Here is a 13528-nt window from a genome sequence, read left to right on the forward strand (position 1 = left end):
TCCCATTTATATCAAGCCTTATAATGTTTTATCTCTCTGAAGGGAACAGATTCATGTAAAATCACTAAAGGGTGTCATTTGGGCTTTAAATTCTGATGGTGCATTTGAGGTCAAAAGATGTACCTACCAGGAAAAGTAAAATGTAAATATATTGGGAAATATAGTAATGTACCCTGTATTAGGAGGCTTAATGAATTAGTCCTTTTCCCATTTTTCAGTTCTGCCTTCTCATAGAAATAAATCAGGCCCCTGTATAGAGATAAAATATTGCCATTGTGTCTTCACATGGATATAGTGCTCATATTATGTTTATCCTACTTCTAGAATAGCAACAGTGTATTGTAAATCTTGTGGGCTCTTCTCTTTTTTTCTTCTCTGCATTTTTCCATATAACTTAATTGATTATTCCAAATAGGTGTCACAAGTCAACTGAATAAAAAAGTAAATATTTAACATGTGAATGAAAATGCTATATAGATAAAAATAAGCAATGTGTAACTATGATAAAGTATCATTCCATGCACAAAACGAGTTTTCTAAGGTTAAGTTTGCATACTTTCATACTTTGCTTAATTTTTTGCCCTTTTTTCTCTTTGATTTTAGTGTTTTTTCCTGTTTAGAAATGAGAAGGAGATTATTGGTCTGGGTTTGTAGGTAAAGAATGGTAGTTCAGGTCACTGACAGAAGTTACAGGTTTCAGTGATTGACTAATTGCATGTGGTATTTACTCACTCAAAAATACCCCTGCCTTTAAGGGGTGGGGTGAGTTGCAGGTAAAAAGATGAAGGCAAAATTTTTCTATTTGAACAGTAGAAAATGTCCTGTACTGCATTAATCTTTTCCTATAAACTTTGTACTCTGGTAATTAACAGGGATCATGTATTTCTATGTTCTATTGAATTTATTGTTTAAGAACATACATGTCTGGCTTGATAAACACTGTTAATGGTTCAGATTTGTTTGTGCTGTAACCACTTGTAGGAGGTCATGAAGTTACAATAAGGTGTAATTAAGTTCAGTGTCTTAAGACAAATTTTTGTGCACTTTGAAATCTGAGCCATCTGTTTGAAGTGTAGAATGATGCTGCTGGTGATCTTGTAATGTTCTGGACCATTTTTACAGATAACAAGATTGTCTCCCATTTGCTGGTGGCTGAGCCAGAGAAGATCTATGCTATGCCTGACCCCACTGTTCCAGACAGTGACATCAAAGCACTTACCACTCTTTGCGACCTGGCAGACAGAGAACTGGTGGTGATCATTGGATGGGCTAAGCATATTCCAGGTACATACGGTGTTTATTGCAAATAGATAATGTACAGAAATCATTGTGTGACTTATTCTGTATTGGTAAAATATACTACTTTTTTCCTCTCCCTACAATGCATAGAGTTTTCCTAAGGCTCCAGATTATTCCCACAGAACACAGTTTAGATGGTGACATATTTTACCTTGGAAGTAGTAGTGTTGTTGCTGTGAGTGTTACTATGTTAATAAGTTTCACATGCTGCTTAAAGAATTTTTTTTTGATATATTGCTATTATTCAGATAAACTCCCCTTGCTATGCAGAGCATTAGCCTGGCATAAAGGGTCATACAAGTCCTCTCCTCTGTAGTCATCTCATTCAGTAGTATTTGAATATAAGTCTGGCTCCTCTGTTAGGTAAATGCAGCACTACTGACCACAGGAGGTGAAAAAATTCAGTTATGTTTTGGCAAGGCACAGAGGAATTGTTCTTTTCATTGACTGATCTAGTGTGAGAACTGAACTGTACCAGCAATTCAGTACAAAGAACTGAATTATCCCAAAAAATCTCCCCTTGCAACTTAGTATTTCCTTGGTCTGCATGGAATGGACTGCAGTCTGCATCACATAAATGCACTGATATTATAAAAGCTGACTGGCAATCTTATTAGCAACAAAAATGGAGGTCATCAAAAGCAGTTTCTCAGAAGATTAGCAATTCCTTCAGGTGTATTTTTGCCCCTCCCCAGTGCTGAGGTGTTTGTTCTTGCTCTGTGAGCTAGCAGACAAACTTACAGAAGTCTCCAGGGTTCTCAGTCTATCACCTTTCACAAAAGTCACACAAAAAAAGGTCAGCAAAAAGAGAAAAACTCTTGTTTCTTAAGGTATTTTTCTTGTCCAGCAGATGAGTGAGCATGTTGGTGTGTTTTCATCAGCTCATTAGTTTTCTAATTTTGATAGTGGAGCCTTATTAAGCATGAGAGTGAATAGCCTTTCATTCCTCAGAGTAATAAGTCATTCTCATTTTAGATGTGATTTTGGGACAACTTAATAGTAGAATAAATAATCCAGTCAGTTGTTTGTTTGTCAGAGTTAAAGATATTTTATTTGTAGTTTCAAAAGAAATTGCAAAGAAATATTCTTGCTGTTTGTTTCTTTTCCCCTTGTTCTTATCAGTTCTTCTGGGTCATCTTAGATAAATATAAACACAATATATGTACAAACACAATCAAAGAATAATAATAATTTGTACCTTTATGAAGTGATTTTTTTTTAACTTCAGAGGAAAGACAACAGCCTATAGACTCTAAAATAGTCAGTTGAAATTTAGTCATTTTCTGTGCCACAAACGGTGTATAAACAAGCTCTTGTATCACAAGCAATGTTTTTCTGGTACAGTTAACTTATTTCTGTCTCCTTAAACTAGTTTGTCTTTATGCTTTGAATGCTACAGTAATTTCTTTAATCAAATTGATGGAAGTCCCTTTCCCAGCCCACACTGAAACCAATTTATTGGTCATGATACGCCGGCTATGTTGCTAACAGTCGTAACGAACTGTCAGGCAATATCGCAGTGCAGCTAATTTGAAGTCATTAGGTGTGCAGCGTTCAGGCAACAATTTGTTACAGTGGTTAGGAACACAGCTGACATTTCTGAATGGCTTTGTTCAGAGCACTTCTAGATGAGCCCAAGCAAATTGTAAACTAATTTAAACATCACTCTATATTATAGGAGCTACTTTGTCTTACACTGGTTGCTAATAAAGCACCCCAAATTAAGTCAGAATGAGTTAAGCAGGTGAGTTTGAGTTTCATCTTTGGAAGATACCTAGATCACCTTAACCAAAATAGAGTAGCTCTCAAAGAAGTCAGTCATGCTCCATAGCAGTTGCAGGGGAAGTTTTGTCAGTCTGATTTGTGAATATGCTGTGTAGCTTGGATTTGGCTGGAGCAATGGGAAGAGCAGAGGGATGAGACTGAACAGCTTTTAAAATGAAGGCTTTGGTTAGTGTGGAAAAGTGTGGATGCCATAAACTGGCCCTGAAAATTTAAAATTTGACCTACTTGAGGAATTCACCTGCCACAAAACAGCCTTTTAGTACAAAGTAAGCTCAAACCACACCTACAGTGGTTAAGCCACCCTAGGTAAGTGCACTTACCTGTTTTCATTTACAAATGAGAGTTTAAAAAAAAAACAAAAACAGGCCATAAAGACAATATTTTTATAAGCCTTCAGGTAACAGAGGACAGTGATAAAATCTGTGCTTGTTTTCTGGCATTTGATCACAAAAATCAAAATGCAAAAGGGCTGGACATGCTAAAGGACAAATACATTGAGCTTCTGTAGCTTGGTTTTGAATGTTGGACTGATGAACTTGGACTAACTGTGCTCAGCTGATGTCTGGCACAAAACAGTCTCTGGAAGAGCCTGCATTGGTGCTGCCTGTTTGCAGAACTAACAAATGTTACTGTAGGCAGAAGCATAACAGGATGGGGAAAAGGATGAATTAGGAAAGGGGTGCAAATTGCATAAAAGTTCACTGTAGCTTGGCAGACTAAGTAAACCCTTGGTGTAAATCTTGTAGAGTCGATTAATTACACCAGTAGTGAATTTGTGCCTAGCACAGCAAAGCAGCAATCAGCAAATCTTTCTTTACTATAGTGATTTCTTAAGGTTCAGTGTAATTAAAGGCCCTTATATATCAGGTGCTTAATAACTAATAAAGATCTCAACTGTAAAGCATTGCAATGTAAAATTTGTCTTCGTGCAGGAAACCAAAGCAATGTTTTTGCTCTTCTGAAAAAAGGCCTTTTAATAGGATTATCTACAAAAATGTAACAATGCAATATTCATTCTGCCCCGGCCAACCGTTTCCCATTTCAGTCACAGACTAAAAAATGTTTTCAAATTATACGAAGTTCAAGTCCTTTCATAAAATCATTAGTATTTTTGTTGTATTGGAAATATTTCAATAGTTGCTTTTATTGAACAAAAAGTCTATACCATATACAAAAGGAAATATTGAAAGAAAAATATATATGGAAAGCCTTTATCAGTAAATAGAATTAGTCTCCTTGCATTTATAAATCAAATAAATGGAAAGTGTGTTGTTATGAAACATGACCATGTCTTATCTGAAGAAGAAAAAGATCACAATGGCATTAGGAAATGCTTGACTTTAGTTAGAGAGGCGTAAGGGCACAAGAACAGATGATGGTGCCCTAATAGCCCTTTTTAAGAATGACAGGGCCCCGCCATTAGCATCCTTTTATATCCTTGGAAATTGCTCATGCCTCGCTTTTATGGTTCCTATCTGCCTGACTCTTTTTTATTTCTCTTTCAATTTCATCCGCGCTCGGATAAGCGCATGCTAACACAATATGATTGAGCTGTAAAATGGAACGCTGTCGCCTCTAATCTCTTTTATGTAGATATGGAGGTACTTCCACACTCCACTTCATTCTCTCTCCATTGTTGGCCTTTTTAGAATGTGTTGTGAGTAATGGAGGCTCAGTCAAATATTAGAGCTAGGTTTCACAGGGTGTGATAAGAAGATTATCAGGCCAGCAGTCAGATCTATTGTTGTTCTTTGTGTCAGATTAAAATATTCTGATGTACTGTAACTTCGTTAGTAAAATACTGAAGGTGCTTAGGGAGGGAGGCTGATGCTGCTTCATCTCCTGCCTGATGAGACAAAACTCTTATTAACTGACCCAAATAAATTGTAAATATATCAGGAAGCCTCGGCAAGACATTCTATTTTATTTTATTTTATTTTATATCTATTTTTAAAATTTTATTTTAGCTATCTTTTAAATAAGGAAACCTTTCTTAATTCAGTATTTTCTGGTAGTTGAGTTTCCTGCCCTTCACATTGTGTTTTGGGGAGTTTCCATTTCATTGGTTGCATTATATTAACTAGGCTTTTGCTGTATAGGGTAGTTTTCTGCTGGTACCTACTCACAGTGCCAGTACGGTTTAGGCTGGAATTTTGCAACTCTCTCATTGACATTCACCAAAATGTGCAACATTTTTTCATATTAAGCGCAGGCAGCAAACATTAAGCTCTTAAAAATGTGCGTAACAGGAAGCTAAAGAAAAAATGTTCTCTACAAAATCTGCATGCATGAAAAAACATCAACCAGACCTAGAAATCAACTTTTTGCACTTAAGATGAAAAATTTGTTTGGAAACAGTAAATCAGACTAATACATCAAAAATAACTAGTTACATTATTTAGTAAAATAAGCCTGCTTGTCTTCAGCTGTTGTCCCTGTTTTGTTAGCAGGAACAGTGTTCAAGGAAGGGAATAGTTAGGAATTGGTACTGCCACTGGTGCTAGTATTAAAAAAAAAAAAAAAAGACATGATTTTGTTGTAACAAATACAAGGATGTTTTGAATATTTTAGTGTTAAGGTTTTATGAAATTTTTTTGTTCCAGCATACTCTTTGTGGAGGACAATATTGAAGCTTTCCTTTCCAAAGCAGCTCTCAGGGGTGTAGTTTGACATTATAATATTGAACAAGAACATGATTTGCTGCAGAGTTGTTGTTTCTAAAATGCCCTTTTCTCACCATGTGTTTCAGAAATACCACCCCATGTAGGTAAAAGCTGACCACAGTCACTTGTGTGTGGATTGTTTTTGGGGCAGCCCATAGAGAATCTCAGCTCTGCGAGGGGGACCTTGCCTGTGCTTTATGTCTGTGCCGTGCTGCCTGCTGCTGTAAAATTTGTTTTTTCAGCCTTCCCTAGTCCCTTGTGCTGCTGGCTGGATTTAGGGCCATTTCAGACACAGCCCTGCGGCTTCTGAGAGCACCCCATCACGGGGTGCCTGTCCTTCCACAGCAGCTGGGCATGTAAATGTGGTGCTCACTGTTCATGTGACATGCAATGGAGGATGAGTTGTGAGGTGCTAAGAGGTTGGCAGGAATAATAACTTGAGCCTCCCGGGGAATCAGGACATCCTGCCCTTTCTCAAAGTGCTAACTGGGACACTTTATCAAAAGCCTGGTATCTGCCCTTCTTCTAACTCCTTCTACAAACATGCTTTAAGTACAGAAAGCAGACCTGCTCTTCCTGCGAGGGAAATGTTCTTGAACTCACAACTAGTGTGACATGTGATCTAAGGCAGGCCATTCCCTGGGCCTTGAGGGTAGAGATTTCAGCCAAGAGGTTTCTCAAAAACGAATGACTTCCTTGACCTCTGGCACTGAATTGTGCAAAATGGGAAATCAGCAATTGGCTGCCAGTTTTATTTTTGAGCATTAGTGTGGATGGACCACCCAGCACTGCCAGGGTTTAGATCACCATGTTGATTCAGGTTTCTCTAAGCAGAATGGGACAGCAGCGTGCCTAAAATGCCAGCAGTTCATCCATCCTGGTATTTGAAGTGCTGGGAATGGTGGCAGTTTTTAGTTTTTAATGTTTTGAAAATAATATCACAGAGAATGGTTAAGTGATCTTGCCAAGGTAGGGAGGAAGAGGAAGGATGATGCATGAATAAACACGTCCACAAGTCTCCCAGTATTTTCAAAGCAAAACAAGGGTCTGTATTGTGGCAAAAGGGAGTAACCAAAGGATCTGTTCAGGTTTTTAAAAATTTTCAACATACCCAGCTGAGATACAGTGTTGGGCTATTCTTGATGAATCTGTTGTTGAAGTCAGTGACAAAATTTCAGCAGATTTTAGTACAAAAGAGTAGTAGGCTTTGTGTGCAACTAGAGATGCACACACTCTAAGTGTGTCTGCTAGTTCCAGTTCAGAACTGAGAGAGACAGCACTAGAGAGGTGAGAAGGTTTCTAATAATGCTAGGCATAGATGTCCTGGGGTAAAAAAAGCACTTTAGTTTCCAGGTTAGTCACTTCTGGCATTTTTTTACTTGCATTAAATTAGCTGAGGGGGGAAAAATAATCTCAAACATATAAACATCTCATCAACTGCAAATTATACCTAAATATAAAATAAATGTGCAGTAAAACTTAAAAAGGCACTTGAAACTCTTGCTAGTTATGACTTCAAAATCTGTACCTGTTCTTGGAAAAGCTTATTTGAGAGTAATCATCACCAAAAGCATAATAAAGTCAAAAACTGGAATTAACAGGTAACAAAAGAACTTGGCTTAAAATTAATTATTCTCTTTTAACATTGTGGGGGGTTTTAGGGAAAAAAATCCCTTATTTAAAATGCTCTTCTCTCAAGATCAGAATTAAATAGTGACTTTGTGTCTCTATTAAGTTCACCTTTTATTCCCTTACAAGTACTTGCATTTTCCTTCTGAGTGACTGTCTCCTTTTCTTGTTTTGTTGCCTTTTTTTATTTTTAAATCAGTCCTCCCCCTCCACCCATGCCCCCAACATTCACACTACACTGTCTGGCTGTTGCACTTTTTTTTTTCCCGGTGTCCCCCTTTATCTGCCTCAACCAATCTCCAAATGAATGCATGTCTATCATGGCCTTAGCTTTGACACTCTGGATATATTGATTAATAGTTGCCCTAAGCTCCTTTTAGCAAATCAAATTTTCACTTTTAGCAAGGATTTCGCCTCTGATTTATTCAGCAAAGTGAAATGCACTAAATTGACTTTGACATTCAGGGAAAATGGCTGAAAAACAAAGAGGGGAGGAAAGAGATATAAATTGTGTGGCAGCTGGAGACTTCAAGCATAAAAGAGGCCGTTTTCTATAGAATATCACTGGTTAATTTGGAAACATGCATTTAAACAGGAGTATAAATTATTTTCTTAAAATTAGATGTTTTTTTAGACTGAGGGTTTGGGGTATAGTAAGGTTTACTTAGCAAAATGCAATATATTCAACCCAAATTCATCACTTGCTAATCATGGTGCAAGTGTGGGACCCACTTTTGTTGCCACTAATAATTATTATGTTAAACGAGAGACAAAGAGGTTTCTGAGTAGTTTTATAATGAGGGGCTAAATTGGTAAATATCTTCCTACCATTGCATTATGTTGTTCGCTCCCGTGGCCCTTTAAAAATAAGAAATGATTAATAAAAAGAGAGCAAATCAACAGTAATGAATGCCAGTGCTTTTCATTTTCTTTCTATAAACAAAAATGGCTAGTTTCTGATTCTTAAATGCAAAATACAAAATGATATAGCAGCCATTTGCTATTATTCTTCCAGCAAAATCAGGACTGTTGTATTACCCTGGGTGTCTTGTAGACTGAGTTAGAGATGTTGTATGCTCACAGATGTTGCATGACTGAAGTACCAGGAGGCTGAAAATGCCCCCTTTCATATTTTTGCAAGTGTTTGACTGCACTGCTAAATGGAATAAAAAAGAGTGGGAAAGAAGGAGAAAAATTATTATTCTGTTCCATGAGCAGATCTGGATGTTTTTGAGAGGGGTGTACAAATATGCAAACTAAAACTGCAGGAAATGGTTTGGGCTTGTTCCGTGATCAGATTCTGCAGCAAAAATTACAAAGCAATCCAGCTGGTAGTTTGCTCAGTTAATCTGCAGAGACAGAGCAGGAGCCTTCGGTGGGATCAGTTGTCATGGGTGTACAAGTCAAGTGTGCTGTGCCAGCCTCTGTTGTTCAAGGATCTGGCCCTGAAGGGATAAATCCCCATCAGTAGTCAGTGTACCAGTGGGAGCTGAGAGTTTCCTTTGTCCCCTGTGTGTACTCAGCACCTCAGGACTCTGCAGCACTGTGCAGAATCAAGGTTTAAGCAAGAATTTCCACTCAGGGGACAACAATGCTCACCTTTGTACCCACGTCTTGTGTGACAAACAGGTTTACTAGATTAGGTCTGTGTAAATTGCAGATGACTCAGTAGCAGTTTTCCTTCTTCTAAGCCAACAAGGAATTAATCTTATTACCAGAGGGTAAGAGGTCTAAACGTATCTTAACCTTTTTAATTTTACTGTAATCTCCCCTCTTCTTTTTTTTTTTTTTTTTTTTTTTTTTTTTTTTTTTGGAAGCAGGCTGGATGTGAGGCTTCAATAATAATGGCCTTTTGCAAGTAGAACACATCCAGAGTGCCCATACTCATGATAGCTGGGCACATTAGATTTTCAGGCATGTGACTATTCCATTGCCACCCCCCATAATTTAGCTTAACTTCATTAAAAGACCACTGGTTAAGAGTACACTGTATGAAAGAACTGAAGCTTCTGAAACAGTCTTTGAGGGACATCCTTTCCCAAACTTCCCCAGTCTGAGTTCATACCTCAGGGGTGGGGTGGCCAGCTTCTTACAAGTACTGCATGGCTGCAAGGCAGGAAGATGCCTTGCTCAGAAACACAGGAAGAAAGTTGGAACAAATCTTGGCATTATTCCTTAAGTGAGGAATTTGCAGAAGAGGCAAATGCAGCAGAACTGAGCCTGTCATTAATGTTCACTAAGTATCACTTCTGTATTTACAGGATTCCTCTCCTCTGGAAAAATTAAGGTTTTTTTCAACCAGATTCACTGTTTAAAGAACATCCAAACAAAGCGTGGTTTTTTCAGTTTTAAAATTCCGGAAGGCTTTGTTGGAGATAAGATGATCAATTTTATATGTCATTTAAATTGTCCTCTGAAAGGATCATAGCAGACACTGAGAATGCAGAAGTAAACTTAGAGCAACATAGCCCTCTTATGGTAACTATTTATGCTGTTTTAAACTAAATATTTGACTTAGTCATCTAACTAAGCCTCAAACAAAAATACATTTACTTTGTTCTGGGTGGTGAAGAAAAGAGCACCTTCTCAGGCATACATGTTGACACTGTAAATCCAGGATGGGAGGAGGGAGGGGGGAAAGAGCCAGTTGCTTAGATTGGATTTAGAGCAGACAGGTCTCCACCTGTATGACTGGGTCAGAGATACAGGATGGTCTAGTTCCCTAAAGTCAGCTGAGACCTGTTAAATACTGTAATTCTAAGAATGCCTCTACTTTCTCTCTGGATAAGTTCAGCTTCACACCTGCTTAACCTACATTAGAATAGGATTAATTACCCGAATTGCAACACCCCCTTAGCCAGTCAGCACGTTTCTGGCAGGGCACATGGTGACCTGGGTCTGGTTATATATAGTGTGAGGATAACAGGGGAGCACCTGGGTTGTAATGGCAGGGCTCAGTCCAGCCTGATACAAGAATCAGCAGTTTTTAAAAAATGAGTCTGCAGTAATCACCTTCTGCAGCAGCTGGATCATACAAGGGCTTTATGAACTTATGTCTTCCTTGTAGTAAGCTTTTTTGTTGGGCAGTGCTCAATTTATGCACCCACATATAAATTATATAGGTGTGTTTGTGTGTGCAGAAAGAATCCCAAGAAGCACAGAGCCCAAAGAGTGCAGGTACTGGATGCCCCCTTATTTAATTACTTAGATGGAGCAGTTACTTGACTGTAACTTTTGACTTGGTGTTCAGTGTTACTTTAATTCATCATCCCCAAGTTTAATACTGCATAGCAGGCAGTATTAAAACATTTTGGTGATTCTTCATGCAAGAAAACACACAACCTTCCTTTCATTTGAAAACATGTTCTGGAAAGTTCTCTGAGACGATGTTGGTCTGGCCAAGGTATTTTCCACACCAAACTCTTGATGCACATATTATAGACAAGTGGAAATTTCCCAGCATTTGACCCTTCTCCCCAGTATGTTTTCATCTGCCATGTTGTGCACCATCAGTTTCAATCAGCTGCATTAACAGCTGAGGTGAAATCAAATACTGAAATGAGACACAGCTACACTTGCAGAAGGCTCCAAGTTCAGTGGAAGTGGTGCTTGCAGAGTCGAGTCAGCTCTCTCAGCAAGTCCTGACATGCCATGCATGAGAACACTGGAGCAAAGGGTTGTGGTGAGGGTGGAGAAGAGGCGGGGGCAAATCTGCACTTCTCGTGCATCCAGCTGTTGGAGAGATTAAGGGGGGACAGTTTAGCAGATAATGACTGCTGCTCATACATTTGTTCAAAGAAGCTGCACTTCTGGCATAAATATATCATGACACTGGCAGGCTGCAGGGTGTATTTTTAGCCAGAGATTTCTTCTGGCTATGCTTTAGCATCATGCCTGCCCTGCTGAACAGGCATTAGACTCCAAACTTGGTACGATTCAAGCTATATCTGGTAACATATAAAACTTTCTGTGACCCTTGTGTCTCCCATTAATTAACTCTGCTTGCAGTGGGAAGAATTTAAGAGTCCTTCCCCATATCAGTCTCTTGTAGAGAGCCATTCTGCTCTGTGATCCGTCCTTCACTTCACTACTTTGAAGTTTCCCAGAGATAAAGTTAACTGTTGGGTGGATTCAGGAGCAGGTTGCTTAATGTCAGTGAATCTTCAGCCACAGATATAACATGCAAAATGCGTTGTGAATTTCAGATTATCCTCATTCAGTGAGATTATAGGAGTAAATTTAGAAAAGTTTCTTCGTTTTGAGTTATTTGAATGTTTTCTGGACCCCATCAATGAATTGTGCTGAATGCTTTGCTGAATATCTTCAACCCAGATTTGGAGTTTGCAGGATTGTGCCTTGCACATCAGTGGTGATGTGTAATTTTCTGTGTTCTGTAATCCTCATACATGGAGCACACCATGGGCTCTGTAATCCAGAGACCACAGGGAAACAGGGTATCCCAGACAGGCAGTGCAGGTGGGACTGGGGACAAGCTGGGCACTGCTGTGCAGGGTCATTCCTGCTTCCTCTGTACCCTAAACCTACAGAGGGCAGTGTCTGACAAGAGGCTTAGGTGGGCATTTCAGGAGATAAAGTGAAGAAAACAGGCTGTTGACAAGGAACATTTGCATGCTCCTAACCAGCAGCATCATAATCAGCCAGCATCAGTGACAATCATAAAATCTTTCAGAGAACCTGCTAGGAGGGAATAAAACTAGAGCTAAAACCAGCTTGCAACAGGGTGATGGGAGCACGGGCTGCCATGGCTCTCCTGAGTTCCAGTGCTGCAGCCAACACAGATGAACTCCCATTTGCCATTGATGGCTGCACGGACAAGTGTACTGTCTCCGTGGTGGAAAGTGCTAGCTATTTATATACTGAATGGCAATACTAAACAATTTAGGAGAAGCAGTGAAGTGTGTCCTATCCAATTAAAAACGCAGTGAAAATTTTAGGTAGGCAAAATGTAATTATTTAATTGGAATTTGACCAGGATGCTTTTCCACTGTTAAAATAAGTATAAATTACGTGAGCTATAAAACTTTAAATTATGAAAATATTTTGAGGTCTTTGAGCATGGTAATTGGGGCTATATATTCAACTTTGTTTTTAACCTGACACTTCATAATGGCTGTTCCCTAAAGCAAGTTTTTTTTTTACATTATCGAATATCCCTTAGTGAAGCAAATTAGCAATCAGTCTGGAAAATATTTAAGTAGTACAATCACATTATTTACACAGGCACTTCCATTGTGCAGCGTTCTCTATGTTCCCAAATATATGTAAGATCACTTCCTCAGCTGTCAACATTCACGCTTGAACCTCCTTCTTTAGTAAAGCTTTATATGAAAATCCATTTAGGCCAATAGAAAGACTTGCCTTGATTTCACTGCTTTGGATCAATCCCTAAATATGCAGGTCACAATCTGTAGCCTGTATGGACCTCCGAGCTTTATTATTTGCCTTCTGCTTGACTTACCACTTTTGTGTAAATGGTGGGGGACTTTGTGCAATTCCTTGCAGAAAGCTTTTTTTTCTTTTAATACTTCTGTTTATTATTATTAACGAGAAAGAGAATCCTACTGTGGAGAATTAGGGTCATTTACTTCAAGCTGAATAAGAGTCTGCTCTAATCTAGAACCATATTTCAGTGCTTACAGGAACATCAGCATCTGGCCAGAATGATAGAATGTTTGCTGTGACAGAAACTCTGCATTTAATATTTGCAAAAATTTTAAGACAGCATCCAGCATACCCCTGGAAATGGGTTCTCGGATGCTGTGGCTACAGTCAGTGATTCCAGTTGCTTGAATCATGTTGTCAAAAATACATTCTCCAATTAGCTTCCTATCAGATTGAGGAATTCCAGGTATTTATTCTGTAAATTTTGTGCTTGTGACGACTGTTCTGCTGGGGTTCCCTGAATTAGAACCACTTTTTTTGTTTTTAATGCAGGTTTTTTTCCCCTTTCATTTAGTAGTGAGGTTTTTTGCAATAGAGTTTTGCTGTTTGGGTTTTTGCTTGCTGCTTTTTAAGAACTGAAGGCACTGTGGGTCCTCTCCTGGTACTCCCATTGACACATTTGTGCAGTGCTGAGGTACAGGCTCCATGTTACATCCATACTTGGCTCGTTATCCTCTTATCAAGCTCTT

The 13528-nt window shown here is 38.7% G+C and overlaps 1 protein-coding gene across 27 annotated transcripts in view; it reads left to right on the forward strand.

Moving 5' to 3' along the window:
* ESRRG (estrogen related receptor gamma) overlaps positions 1-13528 on the forward strand; it is a 372262-nt gene that overhangs the window by 323401 nt on the left and 35333 nt on the right. For all 27 annotated transcript variants that reach the window (XM_074537074.1, XM_074537062.1, XM_074537057.1 and 24 more), the window contains one exon: positions 1123-1284. In XM_074537074.1, coding sequence (XP_074393175.1) covers positions 1123-1284 — 162 coding nt within the window. The remainder of the gene's footprint in view (positions 1-1122; positions 1285-13528) is intronic.

Source organism: Zonotrichia albicollis, chromosome 3 (genome assembly GCF_047830755.1).
Source record: "Zonotrichia albicollis isolate bZonAlb1 chromosome 3, bZonAlb1.hap1, whole genome shotgun sequence".
NCBI classification, from domain to species: Eukaryota; Metazoa; Chordata; class Aves; order Passeriformes; family Passerellidae; genus Zonotrichia; species Zonotrichia albicollis.